The following is a 26,259-nucleotide window of genomic DNA, read 5'->3' on the forward strand; positions in this document are numbered from 1 at the left end:
TAGCTTGAAAAGGAAACAGACCTCACTTGTGAAATCCCAAGAATAGATTAGATAAGGTTTATCTCTGATTTTTCTTTTCCTACTCGATATAGAATATGAAGACCATTAACCCCCAGGCTTATTGATCCAGCCTGAATTTAAACTTGAACTTCCTTCATCGAATGTTTCCTTAACTCCTAGAGAAGTTTAGCTGGCAGCCTCCAAGTCTTGGTGATTTGTCTGTGTGGATAGTCCAACTAGCTCCTGTCTTGGGGCCTCCCAGGCCACCTCCTAGATCAGATGTTCTTGCTTCTGAGAATAGGTTATTCCTCTGGCCCAGATCATTTTTTGGGGGGGCGGGGGGCAGATCATTTTTAGAAGACATCCTCCTGCTCTGGACTTCTTCACCTCACAAAGTAAGCTCTGATTCACAGAACATCATTGTCTTCTTCCTTGTATTTGGGTTAGGAAAATGAGTTCTCTCTTTTAGAACCATTATTTTCCTTTTCTTAAGGCAGTAGTTTCCAAGCATTGCAGGGGGGAAAAAAACTCCTTTTTCATCAAAGTCTTGTATAGAATTCAAATATTAAAAACAAAGTGAAATTTCTTCGAGGGTTTCCTCGCCTCTCATTCATACCTCATGCTATCACCAACACCCATCAGTGACTAAAGCAGTGCTACAATCTTTTCTATAAAAGCATAGGGCATCTTGGATTAGAGACTGACAACAGCTGCCCATCCTTTTGAGTGTAAGCTGCTATCATATTGATTATGGCCTTGTATTATGAAAGGTTAGGCTTTTCTTAAGTAGATAAATAAAGTATGTATACGTATAAGAGATCCCATAGGTAGGGGAGTGGTGTATATGTTTCCTGCTTGGTTATGTGTTTTTTTTTAATATTATCAAAATAAGAACAAGTAATTGGGAGCACAGGCTTTAAAGTTGGACAAACCTAAGTTCTTACTGAGGTTCCACTAGTAAGTAGGTAGCTACAATACAGTACAACAACTTTTTTAACTTCTCAGAGTCTCAGTATTGTCAACTATAAAACAGGAATACAGGTTAAGTATATCTTATCCAAATACTTGTGGACCCAAGCATTTGCACAGACTTTACTGCTCGAGCGTCCCTAATCCAAAAATTAAATTCTTCAGTATCTGCAACTTTGTAAGCATCATCTTTATTCAAAGTTTCAAATTTTGGAGCATTTTAGAATTCATGTTTTTGGATTAAAAATCTTCAAACCTGTAATAATGGTACCTACATATTAAGATAAATCATCAATTCAATAAATATTTACTGAATACCAAGTTAATTAAGCACAAGTCACTGTTTCCATGTATTTGGGATAGAGTTGTAAATAAGCAAAGTTCCTGATCCTCATGGAATTAGAGAACTCATATTAGTGAAACACAGGGTTATGTGAGTGCTAGAGGGTACTTGTCTTAGCTGAGAAGTCTGTAATTAGGTTTTCACAAAGAGATAACATTTGAGTACAGGTCTGCATGGAGTGAGACAGCAAGCCACAGGACTTCTGGGAAGATTGTTCCAAGGTGTCCAACCAGCAAAGGAAGTCCTGAAGTGGGAATAAGCTTGGCATTTTTGGAGAACAGGGCTAAGCCTGGAGTAGATAGATCTCTCTACACAATGTTATCTGCTCTTCTTAAATACCTTTTCTGGTTTCCACTGCTACTTACTTCTTTGGCTGTTCCTTTATTGATTCTTTCTCTGTTAACTTTAACTTATAACTCACTAACTTGTAAGCAGTCATCTGTGAAGGAAACAGCAGAAGGTAGAGGAAGTCCATAGCCAACCAAGGCAAGTCAGACTAATTGATAGCACTGAAGCTTAAGCCCGTCTCAGAGCAGAGAAAGAAGTCTTTGCTTCTGATATGGGGAGTGAAGAGGCAAAGGAGTATTCAGAAACAGTGATAACTTTGATGAGTCCTGTAGTAAGAGTGACAGTCTAGTCAGGTGAAAGGGGGACAGAGAAGCAGGAACAGCATTGTTAGAGACAAAAGAAGTCTGGCTTTTCATTCATGTTTCCTAGAGCTTTTTGTTCATGTCCTACTGGCTAATATAATAGGCTCTCGTGTTTTTTTGTTTTTTTTCCTGAATGTGTTTTGCTTTGCCACCATGAAAATGTTGACTCCTTAATTTAGGTCTTTTGACATCTATTACATATATGCCTGTTTAAAGTAATCGGGACCTCCCTGCTTCATTTTAGTTTTTTGCTATACTGGGAATTGAACTCAGTGCCTCACACATGCTAGGCAAGTGCTATATCACCAAGTTATATCTCCAGAACACTGCTTTTAGTTATAATAACATGCTCAAATGATTTTCAGTTATGCCCTTAAATGTTTTTAATTATCCCATCTACTTCATCGTATTTTTTTCCTAACAGCTTATGTCCTCCATGTTGTTTGTTTTTTGCAGTTCATTTCGGTGTACTTTGACAAATATTCCACAGACTCAGGCTTTACTGAATAAAGCTAAGCTTCCCTTAGGATTGTTGTTACATCCCTTCAGAGACTTAACGGTAAAGTGACATATTTTAAAATATTTTGAGTAATGACAAGTGCTTATGTACAAGGTATTCAAATTTTATATTTTCTTAAGAGTTTTCATCATTGTTTATTTGGAGTTAGAAATAATCATTTCTGCCAATTCAAGTCAACAAACATTTTCTGAGCAACTGCTTTGTATCATATCCTAAGCTAAGCCCTGATCACATCATTGACCTTACCCACATGAAGAAACAAATTGTTATATGTAGTACTATAAATACATGTAATTAATCAAATCTATGTGATGTTTTTATTGTGAATACAGTATAAGAAGTGATTCCCTCTTTGTATAGTAAAGTTTTCTATAACTGATGGAAAGTCCCAAGTGTGTTTTGAAAGATTAGTCATTTTGGAAGTAAAAGGCAGATTAAATCTTTTTTTTTTTTTTTTTGGCAGATTAAATCTTTTGAGTTCTTTATTAAAATGATTTCTAGTTAGAGAAGAGAACTATATAATTGTTCCAAATTAAGCAAATAATGGGAAAATCTGAACACTTCAGATTGTGTTGAGTTAAAATTTTTATGTGTTGTTTAAGTTTCTGCAGTCCATTTGGTTTAATGCATAGCTGGCTAGATTTTTACATGTGCTTCAGGTATTTCATGCATATGTGTTGTATTTAAACTACATTTTTAAAATCCTCAGAAAAAATATTAGCCAGAGACATTTTATTTTTACTTCACAAATTGCATTTCTCCCTCACACTTTTTTACTACTATGATTTTCTACCCCTCCTATTGCTACAGATTTCTTTTTCTCTCAGTTATTAAAAAACAAAAATACTTATTATCTGCCTATCTAATACTAGATGCTGGAGATACAAAGGTCACTCATCTTCCTTGTGGACCTTACTTTTCTACTAGGATGTACAGAATGGATCAAAGTGAATAAAAAGTGAAATAATTCTATGTGATAAGTACCTTGAATTTATTCATTCAGTAAATACTATTTAATCACCTATGATTACAACCTTTATCTCTAAGCCAAGACAGTCAATTTGCTATATCCATAGATAAAAGTAGCTCTCTAAGTACAGATTCCACATATGATCTTCTGGAAGTGCGTGCACTAAAATATTAACATAATATTCTCTAGTATATAGAATTATGGGTCATTTTTAAATTTTCTCACTTTCAGTTAATTGTATTTCCTGATTTTTTTTTCACACCTGATCTGTAGCTACTTATGTGATAAAAATAGCGTATATGGGCTGAACGTGCTGGTACGCACCTGTATAATCCTGACTACTTGGGAGACTGAGGCAGGAGGAACATGAGGTCAAGGCCAGCCACAGCAGCATAGTGAGAGACCCAGTTTCAAAATAAAAAATAAAAGGGCTGGGGATATAGCTCAGTGGTAGAGTACCCCTTGGTTCAATCCCAGGTCTGTCTTTCCCTCCCCCCTTCACCCCTCTCTTCTCTCTTTCATATGCATGTACACATATGCACACAACAGTATAAGTGAAAAAATCTTAAATACAAAGATAATGTTTTTGTGTAGATTTTTAAAAATTCTGAATGAAAAATACAAAAGAAATAATAAGTTAATTCAGAGATATAGAATAAGCTATGATCTCTTAATTTATTCCCATTTTCTTAATTTCTACATTGAATATAAAGTTCCTTTCCCAAACTAAGCATAGTATTTTTTTAATTTAATGTACATTGTGTTTGGATTCTTGTGGCCTCAGTTCTCATTAGGACTGCTGTCACTGTCCACCAAGCACTGCTTGCTAGCTAGTAGTACCAGGAACAGCCAGACAAAGGCCTTCTTACGTGGTATATGTTTCTTTCTCACTGTTATTTCCTGAGTCTAGCTGATGAACTGTAGCTTGTATTATTTTCTTGGCCAAAGTTTTCTTGTCAGCTTGTTATTTTATCAGATTTGGTATGACTTTGTTTTCATATTAAGATTTGTGATGAGACGAGAGAAAACTTGACAGATGCTTATGTTGCTCAGCTCATCACTGAATGTAATAATACTCTTCAATATAAAACCATACAAAGACACAGTTCTGGTTTCTATTCTATGTGTGAGCAGAGCAATGGGTGTTCTGTTTATCCCTAGGGTGTTTTTGTTGCTACAACATTTTTATTTTCTTTTCCAGCAATTACCAGTAATAACATCAAATACCATTGTGAGGTGCCGATCTTGTCGAACATACATCAACCCCTTTGTGTCCTTCATTGATCAACGTAGATGGAAATGCAACTTGTGCTATAGAGTTAATGATGGTGAGATTCTTAAAATGTTTCTTAATATTATTCTCAACATTTTAGTCAATTCTTTCATTGCTTTAAAAACAACTTTGATGCTATTTTTTTTAAATAGAGAGAGAGAAAGAAAGAGAATTTTTTAATATTTTCAGTTTTCAGTGGATACAACATCTTTATTTTATTTTTATGTGGTGCTGAGGATCGAACCCAGCGCCCCGCGCATGCCATATAAGTGCATTACCGCTTGAGCCACATCCCCAGACTGTGATGCTATTTTTAATGGCAAGAATGTGAGCTGGGGCACCTTTACCAGTGTGTGTGGATGCTCACATGCATCACGTCTTTTGCCCCCTGTGCTCATATATTAGGTCTCCCTATGATAATTGCCTTCAAATTTGCATTTCTGATGTTTTCTATGTCATAGAATATAATAAATAAGAAACAAGTCTAAGAAACCAGTTATCTGTGTATTGGTTTCTTCACATATTTCAGAAAATATGGTTTTGGTTGTTGTTTTTATTAAAGCCAGCTTGCAGAATTTATTGTTATCATTAAATGTTCACAGAATTGTTGGCAAACATCCTCAGACAGTGATAATAAAGGTGTTTAATTCTAGGCATGTTACTGAATTCATACTGGATTCCTATCTCTTGTTTAGTTCCTGAAGAATTTATGTATAACCCCCTCACTCGATCTTATGGAGAACCTCATAAACGACCAGAAGTTCAGAATTCAACTGTGGAGTTCATTGCTTCTTCAGATTACATGGTAACTGTTCCGGGCTAAAATTAGTCATGGGACACAATTATATTGGTCATTTGATTTCTGTTAGGTAAATTTTTTAAAAAAATACTTTTAGTTGTAGATGGACGTAATACCTTTATTTTACTTATTTATTTTTATGTGGTACTGAGGATCGGAATCCAGGGCCTCACACATGCTAAACAATCGCTCTACCACTGAGCTTCAATCCCAGCCCATGTTTTGTGAATTTTTGTCCAAGTTTTTAATGCATAGTATTTTTTTAAATAATGGTGAAAGTTTTTACTTAAAAATTAGCAAGTTCTTCCTAAATGTTATTTGATCTAGAAGAATATATTATGCCATTGAAAAACTCTTTTTTTTTTTTTTAAGAGAGAGAGGAGAGAAAGAATTTTTAATATTTATTTTTTTAGTTTTTGGCGGACACAACATCTTTGTTTGTATGTGGTGCTGAGGATCGAACCTGGGCCGCATGCATGCCAGGCAAGCGTGCTACCGCTTGAGCCACATCCCCAGCCCATCTAACTGTTTTTTAATTATGTTGACTCTATATCTTATTCTTCATTTTCACTTATAAAAATGATTTTTTTTACCTAAGTCCTTGCTCTTCTTCTTTGTAATATATTCTTGTTTTTAATATATCTATAATAACTATCTTCTCATCTTCATTGCCTGCAGAAATTCAAATTCATTGTCTGCTAATGGAGGAAGGTGAACAGGAACACTTGATAAGCAGTAAATTCCTGGTGCTTGGCCCATCTTTATTTTTGTCATTTTTATAGTCTTTTATTTTAATTTAGCCTGTGCTGACTTAGGTACAGTTCTCATGTCTATTTCCATGTAAACTTGCTTATGATTACTTTCAGCTTTTTACCTTTATAATTTAGTATGTTCTGAACTCTGTTTTCTGTTTTTAATCTAACTGAAGTGGTGAAGCAAGAAATAAATCTTTAATTTTTGTCATATGATTCATATGACCTTTGGTTGACTTGTTTTTTGTTTTTTTTTTTAAAGACTTTACGAGTTGGTAGTGTAGTTGGTGGTAGAGCATTTGCCTAGCATGCATGAGGCCTTGGGGTCAATCCTCAGCACCTCAAAAAAAAAAAGACATTATTTATCATTTTATAACTTTCAACACCAGTTATTTTTAAGCGTACTCTAAAGAGAAAATAGTATAATGAACTATTGTTTACCCATGACTGAGCTACATTTGTCAACTTTTTGCCAAATATATTTCATTTTCATCCAGTCTACCCCTTCACTTTCCCTAGAGTTTATCATGTTAAATGATAATATCAGATATCATGTCACCCATAAATACATCAGTATATATCTCAAGGACAAGAGAAAGCCTTTATAAATATGTATACACAAGGATTTCCTTTATATTTAGCACTTAACCTATGGAATTTGGCCACTCCCAGGTGACCAAGTAGTTAGTACTAACAGCAGGTCTTCAGGTTATATTTTAGCCAACATTTCTTATCTGGAATACATTTAAACCATCTATTTAACCATTACAACTCTCTGATCACACTTAATCAACAGGGAACTTTGCAAGAAGGAATGTCATTTTCATTAGCACATAAGAGCTTATAAATAGCAATCCTATTTGGGTGTTTTTTGGTATAATATACTCAATAGATATTCAGCAGTAATAGTGATTAAAAAAAGAATAGGTTGTACCCACTAAATAAACTACATTATTTTTTTTCTTTCAGCTTCGTCCTCCTCAACCTGCAGTTTACTTGTTTGTTTTAGATGTATCTCATAATGCAGTGGAAGCTGGGTATTTGACAATTTTGTGCCAGTCACTATTAGAAAACTTAGACAAGTAAGAATATTTTTTTGATCATAATATCGTGTCTGTGTAAATATATGTAAGTGTGAAGTATTTATTACTAATTTAAAGTGTTGGTTTTGTTAACCTTATATTTTCCTATAAACTAAAAGAGTACTTCCTGTTTACCATAGAATAAGGGTCCTTCTACTTCAGTTATGATAATTTAATGACTTGGTAACCTCAATCATAAAAATTTTAATATTTAGTAAAGAATTTAGATCTTGTCTAGTTTTCCCTCTGACTTAGCTGACCTGAACACTGGAATTCCATAGAATTCCAACACAGAAAGCCTAACTTGGCCAGAGTATCAAGAATCTATATGAGACTATTATCAAACATGGCTGAACTGAAAGAACATTATGTTAGTGATATAAGGCAAGCACTGAAAGATAAATACCACATGATTTCACTCATATTTGGAATATTTAAAAATTGATTTCATATGAGTAGGATGGTGGTTACCAGAGGCTAGGATGTCAGTGGGGTTTGGAGTTGGGATATTTTGGTCTAAAGACACAAAATTTTACTTAGAAGGAGAACATTCAAGAGATCTATCATACAGTATGCTGTCTATTTGTAACAATATATTATATTCTTGAAAAACACTTAAGAGCAGATCTGAGACATTCTCACCACAAAAATGATATCTTTATGAGGGAATACCTATGTTAATTAACTAGGTTTAGTCAATCCACAATTTAAAATTTTAAAATAAATTTAAAAGATTTTTCAAAGAATCTAGATGAGGAAGGGGGCTGGAGTCGTGGCTCAGCAGTAGAGCGCTTGCCTGGCATGTGAGGCCCTGGGTTCGATCCTCAGCACTACATGAAAATAGGTAAATAAAAACAAAGGTATTATATCCAACTATAACTAAACAAACAAACAAATTTAAAAGATAATAATCTAGATGAGAGAAATATACCTATAATTTATGCCTGAGCATGGAATTTTACTTTTTTTTTTTTTTTTTTTTTGGTACTTTTAGATGGACAGAATGCCTTTATTTTATTTGTTTATTTGTATGTGGTGCTGAGGATTGAACCTAGTGCCTCACACATGCTAGGCAAGCACTCTGCCACTGAGCTATAGCCCCAGCCCCACATAAACTATTTTTTATTCACTAATGAGAGAATGAGTTGAAGAAAGGGGAGGAGGGAACTGATTTTGTGCTAAATATGTTAGGAAGCCAGGACAATCCTTTTCATTTTAGCACATTAGTAAACAACCATATTGTGGAAATAGGAACAGAGTACAGGCTAAGTAGTTTATATGTGGCTCATAATTCCTTCCTGTGTGTCTACCAATGTTAATTGTGAAGGACTTCCTCAACTAGCTTTAAAAATTATACATTTCTCTGGGAACAAAGTTGTTTGTACATTTCTTTTTCATTCCAATATCCATAAGAGATAATGATTTAAGATTGTTAATGACAGTGGTACACTACTACAGTGGGTTTTTTTGTTTGTTTGTTTGGTTGGTTTTTGTTTTGTTTTGTTTTATTTTTAGTATTTTTAGTTGTAGATGGACACAATACCTTTACTTAGTTATTTTATCTATTTATGTGATGCTGAGCCTCTAGTCCAGTGCCTCACACATGCGAGGCAAGTGCTCCACCACTGAGTTACAACTCCAGCCCACTACAGTATATCTTTATATATACTTTGTCAAGAGTACAATGGGTAATTCCAAAAAGTTCTCCCCCATCTTTATTTGTTTTTTTTTTTTTTTAAATAGAGAGAGAGAGAGAGAGAGAGAGAGTTTTAATATTTATTTTTTAGTTCTCGGCGGACACAACATCTTTGTTGGTATGTGGTGCTGAAGATCGAACCCGGGACACACGCCTGCCAGGCGAGCGTGCTACCGCTTGAGCCACATCCCCAGCCCCCCCCCATCTTTATTTGAACTTGGGAGTCTTTCAAATGCTACAAGTAGACACTACGATCTGCATGTCACTAATCTTGGCCTATGAATGAAACTGACATTATTAACATATTCAAGATTCTAAAAATTCAGATGTATTGAAAGATTTGCCTTTAGTTTGTTAATAATTTAGTTTTTATATTTTTATCATTGGTTTAAATGTTTACCTTATTTAATTCCAAGTGCTTATGTCAGAAATAGCTTTAACACCAAGTAGCAAAAGACCACACTGAATAAAAATGTTTGATCTTTTTTAACAAGAAGTTTGTTTTTTTGTTTGTTTTTTTTTTGTTCTTTTTAGATATATGTGATAGTAGAATGTATTTTGGCATACACACATGGAGTATAATTTGCCATTCTTTTTTTGAGGTGGGAGGTACCCGGGATTGAACTCAGGGGCACTTGACCACTGAGCCACATCCGTAGCCCTTTTTGTATTTTATTTAGAGACAGGGTCTCACTGAGTTGTTTAGTGCCTCCCTTTTGCTGAGGCTGGCTTTGAACTCTTGATCCTCCTGCCTCAGCCTCCCGAGCCACTGGGATTACAGGTGTGTGCCACCGAACCGCGCTCAGCTAACTTCCCATTCTTGTGGTTGTACATGATGTAGAGTTACACTGGTCATGTATTCATACATGAATATAAGAAAGTTATGTCCTATTCATTCTACTGTCTTTTCTATTCTCAACCCTATAACATTCCCTTCATTCCCCTTTGTCTAATCCAATGAACTTCTCTTCTTTGCTCCCCTCCCCCATTGTGTGTTAGATTCATCACCTAGCATGATGGTCTCTAGTTCCATTCATTTACTGTATATACACTTTTTTTAATCCATTCATTTGTTGAAGGGCATCTTAGCTTAGCTATTGTGAAATGAGCTGCTATAAACATTGATGGGACTGCTTCACTATAGTATGCTGATTTTAAGTCCTTTGGGTATATGCTGAGGAGTGGGATAACTGGGTCCAAATGGTGATTCCATTCTAGTAAACACAAATTTTAATTCCTCTCAAGGGTATAATGCTTCTGGAGGTACCACAATACCAGAATTGTTCATGGAGTAATGGAACAAGCTGTCTTCCATCTCCTTGTTCTAGTAATCCACTTAAGTATATTGTTCTCAGAAAAGAACGAGCCACTGACAAAAATGAGTGACTTTATAAATTAAAAGATTACAAAACCAGAAGGATAATATTGACGATAGAAAGTGTTTTAAAAATATTTGCATTTGATTACAATGGAAAATAGAAGACTTAAGAAAATTAGAAAAGAATAGTAAAGGTAATAGGACAGCAACAGTATAGTAACATAGTTTTAGAAAGGGTTCTGCAAACATCTTTGAGAAAGAAGAGTTTGATGCTGCAGCAGCTCCTGCTCAACTTTATATATTTTGATTTGGGGGGTGGATCAGCAATCTCCGAGTAACTGATAATAAATGACCCTAAATATAAGTGACCAGAGAAATCTCAAAGAGGTGGAAATTGGTGTTTGGCGACATCATAAATCTTGACTAGTACTGGTAAGCCAAATATGTGCCTTCTGTTCACTGGAATTCTTTTGGCCTACCTTGCAGACTGAGTAGCCTGATTGATCATCTTTAGTAGTAAGAATTCTTCTTGCTTTGAAGCACATTCTAGTTTGGCATATTATAATATTCAGAAGTATTTTAAAGCATTGCTAAAAGAATAAATTACATAACTGCAGTTAACATAGTTGGTGGTACTTATTGAAATATGCATCTATAAAATGAGGCATCCATCATGGTATTAATAAGGGAAGCTTGACAGATGATGAAATGGTAATTTACTTTTTTATTCCATGGCATTGCCTTTTGAAACAGTTCTAATAGAAAAAAATTTAATAATTGATGATAGTTAAATGTCTGAATGTTCTTAACTGTGTTTTTTGTTTAAAATTTAGCACATTGAATCTTATTTGCATTGCACTCAACCTTTTCTTGAAAAGTGTTCTTTTGTCGTTCCACCCTTAAGAGGCTTAAAAAGGATCCAGTGTTGTAATATGTGAACTGAAAAATTATGTTTTCACTTAAAAGAATATGTTTCAAAGAAAAGTTAGCAAGAAATCTTTACATTTTAAAAATAAATTCATTTTTAGTTTTGGTTTACCCTTTATTTGAATACTAATGTTGTTCAGTTTTCTGAATTATAAATTCTAATCATATAAGTGGTTTCATCTGTAAACAAAATATTTCCTCCTTCCTCTTCTATTTTATGTACGGGTTTAGATTGAGATAATTTTTCTATTGCCTATAAAATTATCCTTAGACATGACTTACTATTTCTTTATTTTTTTAAAAAATAAAATGTCACTGAGCATTTGTATCTTTATCAATAATTTTATCTTTAGGCTTCCTGGAGATTCACGGACAAGAATAGGATTCATGACCTTTGACAGCACTATTCATTTCTATAATTTACAGGAAGGATTATCACAGCCTCAAATGTTGATTGTATCTGATATTGATGGTAAGCAAATTAAAGTGTTTCTAACTACAGGCTTTGAAATGGAGGCTTCTTTAACAGAACATCTTGTCATATGCTATGGAGATAATTTGGCCCATTTTGATACTTGCTTTAAAATGTTTTCTTGAAACTGGGTACAGTGATGCATATCTATAATGCCAGCCACTCAGGAGGCTGAGGCCAGCCTCAGCATTTCAGTGAGACTTCAAGCAACTTAGCAAGATCTTGTCTCAAATCAAAAAATTTTAAAAAGGCTGGGATGTGTCTTAGTGGTTAAGTGTCCCTGGGTTCAATCCCTGGTACAAAAAAAAAGTTTTCTTGGAAATACTTTAAAGTTTCTTACATATTACCAAATATGTTTTTACATGTGTATATGTATGTACAGAGTATATGTATTTAATAATGCATTGTTTTATGTTTTCCCTGTAGATGTTTTTCTACCTACTCCAGATAGTTTACTTGTGAATCTCTATGAAAGTAAAGAGGTGAGATTGGTTTATTTTCTTAAAACATCAAACTATTTTTGTCATCTCCATTGTTTAATAGATATTAATATTTGTTTACTTGATATATTAATATTAGACAATAAGCATTGGTAGGTGACACGTCTATTGACTCTTCTATAGTCCCCAGAGATGTAGTGACTCATACCATACTCTGGAATGTTTTAAAGAAGAACATTGCCTTGCCTGCTCAGTAATTCAACGTTTAATCTTTGTTTTCCCAGCTTATAAAAGACTTATTGAATGCATTACCAAATATGTTCACCAATACAAGAGAAACACACAGTGCCCTTGGTCCTGCGCTTCAGGCTGCCTTTAAATTAATGTCTCCAACAGGTGGCCGTGTGTCTGTATTTCAGACACAGTTACCTTCCTTGGGTGCAGGGCTTCTGCAGTCCAGAGAAGATCCTAATCAAAGGTCAAGTACAAAGGTATTTTATGTTTAGTTTCTCTGTCATATCCCCTTGTGTTTTCTACCTATTACGGACTATAATTATTTGTTCTTTATTCTATTTTTCATTAGTAATGGTAATAAGCTAGCAAGAGAGTGGAACTCAAATTATTTTGTGTTACAGTGCATTCTTCTTATTTGTTTGCAAGCCAAAAATATTTAGAAATCATTTAGTCTAATCTTTTCATTTTACAAATGAGGAAACAGATTAAAGTGTCCTGCCAGATGTGGCATGATTTCCTGACTCCTGTGTTCTTTTCTGTTATACACGGAAAAACTTACTAAATCTGAGTTGTTATAATTTAGCATGCTTATCCTAAAACATTTGCAATTATAAAGATAAAACTTATTATTATATAAAACCTGGAAAATAGAGGAATATATAATTAACTAATAATCTCACTAACAAGATTATCATTGTTAATACAAACAAATAAGCATAATTGGGTATCATATATAAATACATATTATATTTTTTAGCTGGCCTTTCTCATGAATATTATTTGAGGTTCCTAAAATTCTTAAAAATATATACATCTTGGTAAATGGGAAAGTATTTAATTTAACTATTCAATGGCTGGGTGCCAAGTAATCAGACCTTCCTTTTACACTTTTGTGTTGTAGAATAGCACATAATACTGATTTAACAGCATTTACTCTCATCAGATTTCTTGAATTTTTAATCTAGCATTCACCACTCAATAACTGTATAAACCTGATAAAGTTATTTGGCTTTTGCCCTAGTTTTCTCATCTGTTAAAGGTAAATCATTAAAACCCTTTGAGAATTGTGTTATGTATAATATATATTTAATTTATATAAAATCTCTGGCACAGAAAGTCCCTTTTTTTTTGTCCCCACATTTTTAATGGTGTATTATAGTTGAACATAATGTTGAGCTTTGTTGTTATATATTCTGCATGCACACAGTGTAACAATATAATTAGGTCAGTATCACTCCCTAGTACTTCCTCCTTCCTTCCACATCTCCTACCCTTGGACCCCATCCTCTACTGCTCTCCCTAGATTTTCACGAGATTCCTCACCCTGACCTTCCACCTTTCTTTTCCTTTTTATGACTGAATAAAACTCCATACATATCACATTTTCTTTATCCATTCATCCACTGATGGATACTTAGGTTAGTTCCATAGTTTGCTTGTTGAGAGTTGCGGTGCTATAAACCTGAGTATTTATGTATCACTATAATATGATGGTTTTAATTCTTTAGGGATTAAATACTGAGAAGTGGTATATATAACTGGGTCATATGGTGGTTCCTTGCCTAGTTTTTTAAGAACCTCCATACTGATTTCCATAGTGGTTGTACTAATTTACAATCCCACCACCAGTGTGAATGTTTTTTTCCCCCCATATCACCTGCAGAATTTATTACTGTTTTTATTCGTGATGACTGCCATTCTGACTGGTGTGAGATGAAATCTCATTGTAGTTTTGATTTGCATTTCCCTAATTGGTAATAATGTTGCACATTTTATATATATATATATTTGTTAGCTATTTGTATTTACAGAACTTTTTATAAATATTAGCTGTTGTTATAGGAAATCTGTGCCACCTGTCTAGACCTTGTTTTTTAAAACTCATTAGTTTGGTAGTGAGGCAGCAGATGTCCTCTTCCTTAATTATAATAGATGCATACAAACATGTGCATAGTTAAAACCCTCTGACTCTTACTTTATGATCTGTTGGCTCAGGTGGTACAACATCTTGGCCCTGCAACTGATTTTTATAAGAAACTTGCTTTGGATTGCTCAGGACAGCAAACTGCAGTGGATTTGTTCCTTTTAAGTTCACAATATTCTGATCTTGCTTCTCTAGGTAAGAATATGTTGTAATGGTTATCTATTTACCTAAACACTTTAGTATATTATTAAATCCAAACTCTTAGTAAGCTTTCTCAATATTTTTTGGGAAAGCATGTGAATTAGATAAATATGAAGATTATCAGTAAACTTTAAAGCCCCATACAAATATAAAATGCCATTAGTATTTTGTTTGTATGATTCCCTTACCATTCTGCTTAACTTTATTATATATTTTATAAATACTTTTGTTTTCTCAGATTTAAATGTTATTCTTACTTTGACAACTTAAGCTTTCTTATTATTTATATTTATAATATAGCATCTGTACTACTGTACAAGTAGAATATTATTGCTTCTAAAGAAAATACTTTCTCTATTTCTCTCTAAAGCTTGTATGTCCAAGTATTCTGCAGGGTGCATCTATTATTATCCATCTTTCCACCATACTCACAATCCTTCACAGGCAGAAAAGTTACAAAAAGACCTAAAACGATATCTCACAAGAAAAATTGGATTTGAAGCCGTTATGAGAATAAGGTGTACTAAAGGTATGCGTATCAAATTTTGCCTTACATTACATATATCAAAATGAGTGAGCATTCATATATTGACTACCAGTGATGATGATTGTTCATTGTAGAACTTGGTGTTTGATCCACTTGGTTATACACTGTTTTAAGTCAACATATATTTGTGAGTAGCCATTGTGCAGTTTTTTAAGATAATTTGTCTAAGTAGGTAAAAATAATGTTTTGGTTTATTTAGGAAGAACCTAAGAGAAAGTCCATATTGCAAATGATTTGAGGAGAATTAGGGGAATAGGGAAGATCTTAAATGAAATCTTTAAGGATCCTTGCCTTTATTAACACATAATTTATGTTTCATTGGTATTTTATGTGATTGTTTACTGACAGGACTATGATCCCTTATTTTAAATCTAAAAGGAGTTGTACAGTAATCCTGAATTGTTTAATTTTATATATTAGATTTATGTCTCCAGGTCACCCATGAAACATGGTAATAAGATAAGTATCAATACAAGTTTTTTTTTTTTTTTTTTCAACTTCCAGGAACTTTATTGTTTTTTTTTTTTTTTATTGGTCGTTCATAACATTACATAGTTCTTAATACATCATATTACACGGTTTGATTCAAGTGGATTATGAACTCCCGCTTTTACCCCGTATACAAATTGCTGTATCACATCAGTTACCCTTCCATTGATTGACATATTGCCTTTCTAGTGTCTGATGTATCAATACAAGTTAAACGTACAGTCTCACTTTTATATAACCTGCATTGGATTTTTTAATTAGTATTTTAGAACCTCTGTCAGCACTCCAACCTTACTCCCTAGTTAACCTTTGATTCAAAATCAGAGGCATCTTTAACTTTAAAACAAAACTAGCTTGAGGTGAAGATACTGGTGTTACTTCGTCTTTTTATATCAGGTTTTTCTTTCTTAGGTCTTTCAATGCATACTTTCCATGGAAACTTCTTTGTGCGTTCCACTGATTTGTTATCCCTTGCCAATATCAATCCTGATGCTGGGTTTGCAGTGCAATTGTCAATTGAAGAAAGTTTGACAGATACTTCCTTAGTGTGCTTCCAAACAGCCCTGTTGTATACATCAAGCAAAGGTAATGTTATCTGAAATGTTTTCGTGTTCTCTTCAATAGATTGGGGGATGGGGGGGAGATGAATTCAAACTGTGAAGTAGTGGAATTTGCATTAATCCAGTATATGTTCTATTATTTTCTCTCCTTTTTTTAACTCTCCTTTTGAATCTTCAGATAATACATTTTTTTTTAATTTGTGGAAAACTTGTAGGATCCTGTATGTTTCTCATAAGCACCTCATACTAAATCCAGTTATGCCATCCTTTGTATTGTTTTGCCCCATAAAATGAACTATGTAGTAATTAAGGCCTTTATCTGTTATTTGACAATCTGCATTTTCTGATATTTTATTTTATTTGTATAATTTGTTGATTTGTCTATTTATTTTTAGTATCAGGAATTGAACCCAAGGGTGCTTAATCACTGAGTGACATCCCCAACCCTTTTTTCCCCCCCCCTCTCATTTTTTATTTTGAGACAGAGTCTTGCTAGTTTGCTGAGGCTGGTCTTGAACTTAAGTTCCTTCTACCTCAACCTTCCAAATTACTGGGATTACAGGCATGTGCCACCACACCCAGCTTGTATTGGGAATAATTTAGCATGAGTGACATTAAAATAAAATCAGGCCTAATGTTCAACTCTGTGCAACATGTAGTATAATGTTCATGATCTACAGACTTAGAGAGTCTTTTAATTTTCTGTAAAACACATTTTTACATTTCAGAATCCTATTGGTAATTTAATATAGCCAAACCAGTATTTGAATAAGATTTTGACCTGTTTGCCTTATTTCTTTCTTAACTTAATGTATGTATTATACAATGACAGTTATTCTCCATTTTCTCTAGGTGAACGCAGAATTAGAGTGCATACACTTTGTTTGCCAGTGGTAAGTTCGCTAGCAGATGTATATGCAGGAGTAGATGTACAAGCTGCCATCTGCCTCCTAGCAAACATGGGTGAGTAGAAAGGGGAGGAGCAGGCAAAATATAGTTTTGTATTCTAAAAACTAGAGCTGAGGGTTTTTTTTTTTAAGCTTTGTACTCTCTCATTTAAAAAGTATGTATTTTGCATTTTCATTTACTTGCAAGAAGAGTAAGACTGTTCTTTAAAAACCTAAATGCCATTCAACTAATGAATGTGTGAGTAAACTGATACATCTTTACAATGGAGTATAGCTCGGTATGAAAGGTAATGAACTATCATTACTTGGACTAATAACATGATGATTCTCAGAGACATTATGTTGAGGGAAAGAAGCTAGTCTCAAAAGACCACATCCATATAATTGTATTTACGTGACATTCAAAAAGGGAAAATTATCTAGTGGAGAATAGATCAATAGTTACTAGGACTGGGGACAGGGAGAAGGTTTTACTGCAAAGGTGCCTATAGGGAGATATTTTTAGGGTGATAGAACTCTTGTATATTTTATTGTGGTAGTGGTTATATGGCTATGCATTTGACACATAACCACCATAGAACTATAGTCAAACATAAATTTTACTGTTAGTGAATTTTAAAAATCCATTAGGGAATTAATATACTACTGAGTGTTTGAACAAAAATTTTTCTTATTTATAAATTTAGACATAAAAAGAGCCTTGCTATTTTCCATATAGTCCTGGAGAAAACAGTGGTTACTCACTTGAGAAAAATTATAATAGAATTAATTATAATAGCACTAAAAGAGTCCCTTCTTTATGTAGTTCTGGGGATTAAACTCAGGCCTTGTGCATGCTGGCAAGTACTCTACCACTGAACTATATAGGCTCAGCCTGGGGTCACAATTTTTTTTTGGAATATTTATTTTTTAGTTGTAGTCGGACACAATACCTTTATCTTATTTATTTTTTTATGTGGTACTGTGGATCAAACCCAGGGCCTCGCACATGCTAGGCGAGTATTCCACTGCTGAGCCACAACCCCATCCCTATCTCTGGGATCACAATTTTTAAAGAGTCATTTTACATGTAGATTTTTAATTATTTATACCATAATTGATTGCTTTTCATTGTATTTTATTTTTTTAAGTATTTGGGCACATTTTTAGATTATTTTAATTTAATAGATTATTTTAATAAAATATTTTCTTAGAGGAAAAATTTTCACATTGATATTTGTCTCTTTAATGTCTATATGAATACCCAAATTCAGTTGGCCCTCTTTTTTTTTTAATTGGTTGATCTGATGTTTTGCAAAGATCATTAGAGATCACTAGAGATGACTTATAGTATGAAATTTGTATTGGTTGTATAGGGAAAAAAAATGCTGTTTTTAACATGTGCTTTCCATTTGAGTAATGGAAACATCTTAAAAGGAACATATGTTCTCTAATATCAGTAATGTTTAAGTGTTTTTAGATTTAAAAGATTAAAACACAGTCTAAAAGTATCTAGACTTGTTTTGATTATCAGATATACTCAGCTTTTAATTCAGAAAAAAATGTGTAACGAGGAGATGCTTAAAATGAGAAAACAGATGAAATGCATTTTGTTTGTTTCTTAAATAATGCATAAATACTTTATCTTTTGTAGTGTTTCTTGGAAACTAATGGAATCTAATGATTAAACACCTTTTCTTTTGGGTTGCTTTATAGCTGTGGATCGATCAGTTTCATCAAGTCTGTCAGATGCAAGAGATGCCTTAGTGAATGCTGTAGTGGATTCACTGTCTGCCTATGGCTCTACTGTCTCAAATTTGCAGCACTCTGCATTGATAGCACCTGGCTCCCTCAAGTTGTTTCCTCTCTATGTTTTAGCCCTTCTCAAACAGGTAGCTCTGTATATGTTGTTGTATTTAATGAAGTTTTTAAAAATTCTCAGATACATATGTAAATAGATGAAGTCTAGGTGGTTATAATCTTTTAATACTTAGAGGGTGATGTACTTGAGCATTGGAAGTGTTTCGAAAAAAATAGAGGAAAAATCAAAGGAAAATGAAGGCAGACAAATACATTATGACTCTTATGAAACCATATTCTCTTTCTTTAATATGTGTGAATAGTTTGAAGAATGAAGTGGTCATAGCCAACTCTTAGGAAAGGATCTAATATTTATTGAACATCTTTCCATTGACTCAGTCACTGTAATAGGTACTGTGTACACATCATTTTTTTAACCCTCACAGGATGACAGTATAGGAAAGAGAAGCTAAGTAATTCATTTACATACCTATTAAGTGTCAGAGCTGTCTGATTTGAAAACATACTTCTTCCATTGTCCGTAGTATATTTTTCTTTAGTATCTGTCCACTACCTTTATGTTTTCCTTAAAAACCTGTCTTTTTTCTTGTAGAAAGCATTTAGAACGGGTACAAGCACACGCCTGGATGATCGTGTGTATGCCATGTGTCAGATAAAGTCTCAGCCTCTTGTTCATCTAATGAAAATGATTCATCCCAACCTATATAGAATAGACAGATTGACAGATGAGGTATGCATCTTAGTGCATTTGAAATTGGTAAATTTGAGTATATTTGAGAGTCTGTTTTATTGCTAAGATGATAATATATTATTGCAGTTTCTTCCATTTCTTTTTTTCCTATGGCAATAATACATTAAGGGATGGGGTTGTGGCTCAGTGGTAGAGCTCTTGTCTCACATGCATGAAGCACTGGGTTTGGTCTTCAGCACAACATAAATAAATAAAATAAAGGTATTATGCCCATCTACAACTTTTAAAAAAGTCTTTAAAAAAAAAATAATACATTAAATAAGGGACACTAGCTGTGGACCTGAATAGGACTCTCAGATGTGAATATGGAGTTTTCAAAAGTATAGGAAATAACTTATTATTACAAAGCAAAGTTATATAATGGATATTTCTATTTATATATTGTAGACATTGGCAGTTTCTGATATGATCAGATTGTAGTATTGATTATGTAGTAAACTAAATCTAGTATCCAACAATAATTTTAATGTGGAAATGTGTAGACTCTTTCTTCTTCCTTGTGTTGAAACTATAGTCTTTGGAATTAGTATTCATCCTACAATAATACTATGTTACTAAACAAATGTAAAGAAGTAGTTTGCTGTGTAGTCCCATCTTGATCTCAAAAGGAGAGTAAACAGGACAAATCATTTTATTTATTTTACGTTTTTACTTTTTAAATTTGAATACATTGGGGTGTATTAATTCTATAGCCAAAGTGGTATTGGTATGATCAATATTTTTGCATCCTAAAAAATTCTCAAGTGGGCCCTGGCACGGTGGTCCACATCTGTAATCCCAGCGGCTTGTGAGGCGAAGGCAGGAAGATCATGAGTTCAAAGCCAGCCTCAGCAATTTAGAGAAATGCTAAGCAACTAAACGAGACCCTGCCTCTAAAAAAAACAAAAAATACAAAATAGGGCTAGGGATGTAGCTCAATGGTTGAGTGCCCCCTGAGTTCAATCCCTGATACCCAAAGACAAAAAAAAATTTTTTTTAAATTCTCAAGTGTCATATTTTAGTACTTCCTATAGAGTTTGTGGCCATTAGTTCCCACACTTTGTTGATAGTATTATTAACTCATTCACATTCTTCCTTTTCTTTTCAGGGTGCCATACATGTTAATGACAGGGTGGTACCTCAGCCACCTCTTCAAAAATTGTCTGCAGAGAAGCTTACAAGAGAAGGTGCTTTCCTTATGGACTGTGGCTCTGTAAGCATCTTTTACTTACAAAAATTCTCACTGTTTCTACTGGTAAAGGGGGAAACTTTTACCAGGGTCTAGTTCTATTATCACAGAGCAAGCAGTGAAAGGGAGATCTGGAGATATGATATAATAAATTGTCGACTGAGACAAGAAGTCAACTTACTTTAGACCTTTCGAGTTGGACATTATATTATTATCATAGATTAATAAGTTTTATTATCATGGATTATGTGTACTTGGTAAAGAAGAGTAGAGAGATGAATTCTTGTTTTCAAGGACTTTACTATTAAGAATCATAAAATTCAAAGGAACTCAAGAATTTATCTAGTTCAACTTACATCCGTTATCAGAAATCCTGTTAATGATTAAGAGTCCAGCAGAGGAGCTGGGGTTGTGGCCCAGCGGTAGAGAACTCGTCTCGCATATGCGTGACCCGGAGTTCGGTCCTCAGCACCACATAAAAATAAATAAGTGAAATAAAGGTATTGTATCCAACTACAATTAAAAAATGAATATTAAAAAAAAAAAGAGTCCAGCAGAGGTAACCATACAGTGGTAATGCTAAAGGATGTAGAATGGTCAGTGAAGCTTCAAAATAATATCTTACGAGCAAGAAAAGGGTTTGGATACCCACCGAAGAGGGAGAAAATTCTGGGGTTGAAATACAGAGATAGTAATTGAAATAGTGGATGGAAATATTCGTAATAAGTTATCCTGATTAAAATGTTACATTCCTCCCAGGGAAATAAGTGAGGAAGAAGGTAAAATATATTTTCTGAGAAATCTTAAAATTTAGGCAAAGGAGATAAGAACTAGGTTCCTATTCTTGGATATAGATTTTCAATGTGCCAATTACAGATTTCTGTCTTTTATGTCTGTTTCTACTGTATTTGAGATAGTATATTTGACCTCTTATACACCATAGTTTTGAGAGAATTAACTATGATGGATTTTAAACTATTAGGGAGTTTTAATATTTTGCTTTTTTTTTTAAGGTTTTTTACATTTGGATTGGAAAAGGCTGTGACAATAACTTCATTGAGGATGTGCTTGGGTATCCTAATTTTGCATCAATACCACAGAAAATGGTCAGTGAGTGGGTAACTTTTTGTTTTTAACTTTTAAAATTTTTTTTATTATTTTGGAACATTTCCATCAACACCCCCCAAGTTCCCCTTACCCCCCCCCCCCAAATTTTAACTTCTTATTCTCCATTCCCCTTCTCCCCAGGCAACTATGAATCTCTTTTCCATTTGTGGATTTACCTGGTTTGAATATTTTAAAGAAGTAGAATCACATAATAGGTGGTTTTTTTGTGTTTGTTTTCTTTTACTTCTTTTACTTTCTTTTACATATTCAAGATGCATCCATGTGCTGACATGTATTAAATTAATACCTAATTCTTTTTTATGACTGAAAAATATCAATTGTTGGCCATTTTGGTTGTTTCTGTTTGGGGGCTTTTGTGAATAGCCCTACCATGAATGTTTGTGCACATTTTTTGTGTGTGGACATGTTTTCTGTGCTCTCGGTTATATATCTAAGAGTGAAATTGCTGGGTTATCTGATAACTTTCATGTTTAACTTTATGAAGAACTGCCACACTATTTCCCAACACGTTTAAACTTTATTTTTCTAGTAATAAACAAATATTTTTAAGTAGGTCTTTACTGAATATTTATGTTAACAAATACCAAGGAAATGTGATGCTGAAAGCAATTCTATGTATTAATTTTAATTACCTTAGTCATGTTTATGTAATTAACTAAAAGGAAGGTCTACCTTATTCTTGGATGTTATATATATATGTGTGTGTCATTTTTGCTCAGATTAACATAAATTCATGGTAATAGTTGTCGCAATCCATTGTTTATTGATTTTATTTGTTTATTTTGACAAGTTAATCTCAGACTCATTTCTAAGATTCAGCAAGTGAGGATAGTTGGAAACATTTGAAAAGGAATAATAATGTCAGCAGAAAAGGAACCATGAAAAATAAAAATGCTACTAAATAAATGGGAAGCCTTATTCTCAAGATGTAGTTATTTAAACACTGTCATACTGGCACAATAAGCACATTAGTGGAACATAGTGTAGTGGATCAGAAATGAATCTCATTCATGAAAATGTGGTAAGATTGCATTTAAAACTAATGTGGAAAAATGGAATATTGCAAAAATAATCTTGAAACCACTGAATAATGTTAAAATGGACAAGGCCTTTGTAAGCCAGTGATCTGAAAGATTAATAAAAAGTTTCTATTTGGTAATTTTAAAGTAAAGCCAAAAGACAATAAAATTGTATGATTATCTATAACTCAAGACTAAACAGGGCTAACTTCTCTAGTATGAAAAGTGCTTAAGAAATGATTCCCACTCCTACCAAAAAAAAAAAAAAGAAAAGAAAAATGGGTAAAAGATTTGAACAAACAATTCTCGGGGGGAAACATTATTGTAATGATCATATGAAACAACATTCAACCTCATTGTAATTAAGAAAAACAAAATAAAATAATAACAGCATTTCTTTTACCACATCGACAAAAGATTTTTAAACCTTATTGGAGAGCCATTTGACAATATCTGTTTTTTTGTTTTGTTCTGTGTTTTAGTTTTGGTACTGAGGATTGAACTCAGGGGCACTGGACCAGGGAGCCACATCCCCAGCCCTATTTTGTATTTTATTTAGAGACAGGGTCTCACTGAGTTGCTTAGCACCTTGCCATTGCTGAGGCTGGCTTTGAACTCACGATCCTCCTGTCTCAGCTTCCCCAGCTGCTGGAATTACAGGCTTGCACTAGTGCCTGTAAAATTATCTGTTAAATGGGCTGGGGATGTGGCTCAGGCGGTAGCGCGCTCGCCTGGCATGCGTGCGGCCCGGGTTCGATCCTCAGCACCACATACAAACAAAGATGTTATGTCTGCCGAAAACTAAGAAATAAATATTGAAAATTCTCTCTCTCAAAAAAAAATTATCTGTTAAAATTAAAATCACATACTGTATGACACAGTAAATTATTTTACTCCTAAAATATATCCCATAGATATATTTATAGAAATATGTGTATGTACACACATTCTGTTTCATTAAATAAGTAATATCTATGTATTTATTAATGAATATCTATGTATTTATGAAAGAATAATCTGGGCTGGGGCCATAGTTCAGAGGTAAAGCGCTCGCCTAGCATGTGTGAGGCCCTGTGTTCGATCCTCAGCACCACATAAAAATAAACAAAGTTCTTGTGTCCATCTACAACTAGAAAAAAATTACAAAAACAAAAAATCTGAAGAGACTAGAATGCATAATATCCATTTGTAGTAGTAGTAGCTATAAACACTTAGAAAATTTCTATCTGGAAATTTTTACATCAAAGTGGAATTTTTTTTGCTTTTTTTAATTTTGACATTACAAATTTAATTAACCTAACTTTTCTATTTAAATTTTATTAAATACTATTATTTAGCTTACTATTAAGTTGGCTTTGTAAAAGAAAAATCTGTGTGTGTGTGTGTGTGTGTGTGTGTGTGTGTGTAAAAATCATTAGAGGAATTTGGAACTTAGTGGAAGTCCCCTTCATTTGAATGTTTCCATTAGAAGAAACAGTGCAACATACTACTATTCACATACCAATTGTGTTTTTTTTTTATTTGTTCTAATTAGTTTTACATGACAGAGTGCATTTTGACACATTGTACACAAATGGAGCACAACTTCTCATTCTTCTGGCTATACATGGTGCAGAGTCACATCTATAGTGTCATACCAATTATGCTTTATATATAAACTTATCTGGTTATTCAGGTTAAAATGTCATTTTTAAACTTATCCAGAAAAATATAAACAGATTTTTCAGCAATTTAAATTTCATCTATGTGGCTGCTATTATTGGACTGGAGATAAGACTATAGGTAGTTTAGGTAGTTTAGATTAGTGGTAGTGGAAATCGTGATTTAATTCTAATACTGCTAAAGTCTATGAGAAAGGAAATAATTTCCTAATTATATTTCTTTTACCAGACACATCTTCCAGAGCTAGACACACTTTCATCAGAACGGACCAGATCCTTTATAACTTGGCTTAAAGATGGCAGACCATTAAGTGCAGTCCTTCATGTGGTAAAGTAAGTACTTCTGTAATTTAATAAGAAGCTGTCTTTTCCAGTGTGACCTTTGAAATTACTTGTCCTTAATGCAGCTTTAATATCAAAATATATTCTAGTGGTAGAGTATTGTTACCTGATTAATAACATTTCCCAAAAGTCCTCATGTATTAGTGCTTCCTTAAATATATAATTATTCTTTTATATTATATATTTTTAGATAAATGCTTTTTTCTCTCTGTCAGAGATGAGAGTCCTGCCAAAACAGAATTTTTTCAACATTTGATTGAAGACCGGACAGAAGCTGCATTCTCTTACTATGAATTTTTGCTTCATGTACAGCAGCAAATATGTAAGTGAAGGAAAATAAAATTGAATAAGAAGAAAAAGATCCATAACTGAGGTAAAGCATAATCTGTCACAGAAGCACATAGGAAATTTGAAGTGAAAGCATTTGTTGTTATAAGAGACAATGCACAGCCCTCTGAGGTTTTGGCAAAACGTAAATGGGAAGAAGGAACTTGACAGATTTTCTTCAGCCTAAATTAATGGTAATGATGATGCTGTTTCAACAAGTATATTTTGAATTGGTTTCTACACATTTCCAGTAGTGCAGCAGTTCAGTGCTCTCTTCATTGCAAGCTGGCAAATTTACGTAGCTGTGTGGAATGTCATAATGTAAAATTAGATGAATTTTTTTTCTTATAATTAATATAACATTTCTGGACTTGAACTCTGTCAAGAGATGCCAAAAGGCAGTGGTACCGTGTTATTTGTTTATATGAATTACTTTTTAACGAGGAATGATTCGTACTCATTAAATGAATTCAACATTTTCCCTGTAAAGACAATAGAGTTTCAGTACACAAACTATAGAAAATATATATATATATATATAATGTACATAAATGTTACATTTGTAAAGAAAATGTAAAAATGTAACTACAGAATATGAATTGCTTAAACTGTGCTGCATTGTTGGATGACAGCTCTTTTTGTCACAGTTGGAGAATGAGGTTGACTAATGCATATTATGAATTGAGTCCACAGAAACACAAACTCTTTGTAATTCTGTTAAATCTTTTATGTGGATTTATTTATGATCAGCCTACTAATTAAAAATATTTTGCTTGACAATTGGTTTGGTGGTTTTTTTTGTTTTTTGTTTGTTTGTTTTTGTTTTTTGTTTTTTTGTGGGGTTTTTTGCTTTTATTTTTGTTTTGATGTGTGTTGCTTCTGTTTTTGTTTTTGTTTTAACATCTAGGATATACTAAATTTAATTATTGGGGGAAATGCAGCAATACTGCTTTTCAATTAGGAATACATGTGAATCAATAAATTTTCAT

At 33.4% G+C, this 26,259-nt stretch overlaps 1 protein-coding gene across 6 annotated transcripts in view; it reads left to right on the plus strand.

Moving 5' to 3' along the window:
- The window catches only part of Sec24b (SEC24 homolog B, COPII component), an 82,590-nt gene extending 56,562 nt beyond the window's left edge, over positions 1-26,028 (plus strand). For 5 of the 6 annotated variants that reach the window (XM_026379528.2, XM_026379529.2, XM_026379530.2 and 2 more), the window contains 17 exons: positions 2,419-2,521; positions 4,654-4,780; positions 5,421-5,530; positions 7,246-7,358; positions 11,653-11,771; positions 12,198-12,253; positions 12,496-12,702; positions 14,441-14,564; positions 14,941-15,099; positions 16,018-16,191; positions 17,019-17,129; positions 18,770-18,945; positions 19,467-19,604; positions 20,713-20,817; positions 21,807-21,899; positions 24,831-24,934; positions 25,159-26,028. In XM_026379528.2, coding sequence (XP_026235313.2) covers positions 2,419-2,521; positions 4,654-4,780; positions 5,421-5,530; positions 7,246-7,358; positions 11,653-11,771; positions 12,198-12,253; positions 12,496-12,702; positions 14,441-14,564; positions 14,941-15,099; positions 16,018-16,191; positions 17,019-17,129; positions 18,770-18,945; positions 19,467-19,604; positions 20,713-20,817; positions 21,807-21,899; positions 24,831-24,934; positions 25,159-25,273 — 2,134 coding nt within the window. In that variant the 3' untranslated portion in view covers positions 25,274-26,028. Of the gene's footprint in view, positions 1-2,418; positions 2,522-4,653; positions 4,781-5,420; positions 5,531-7,245; positions 7,359-11,652; positions 11,772-12,197; positions 12,254-12,495; positions 12,703-14,440; positions 14,565-14,940; positions 15,100-16,017; positions 16,192-17,018; positions 17,130-18,769; positions 18,946-19,466; positions 19,605-20,712; positions 20,820-21,806; positions 21,900-24,830; positions 24,935-25,158 lie in introns of those variants that run through there. The other variant, XR_003299943.2, reaches the window with a different exon arrangement.
- The last annotated feature ends 231 nt before the right edge of the window (positions 26,029-26,259 follow it).

Source organism: Urocitellus parryii, chromosome 10 (assembly GCF_045843805.1).
Source record: "Urocitellus parryii isolate mUroPar1 chromosome 10, mUroPar1.hap1, whole genome shotgun sequence".
Taxonomy (NCBI): Eukaryota; Metazoa; Chordata; class Mammalia; order Rodentia; family Sciuridae; genus Urocitellus; species Urocitellus parryii.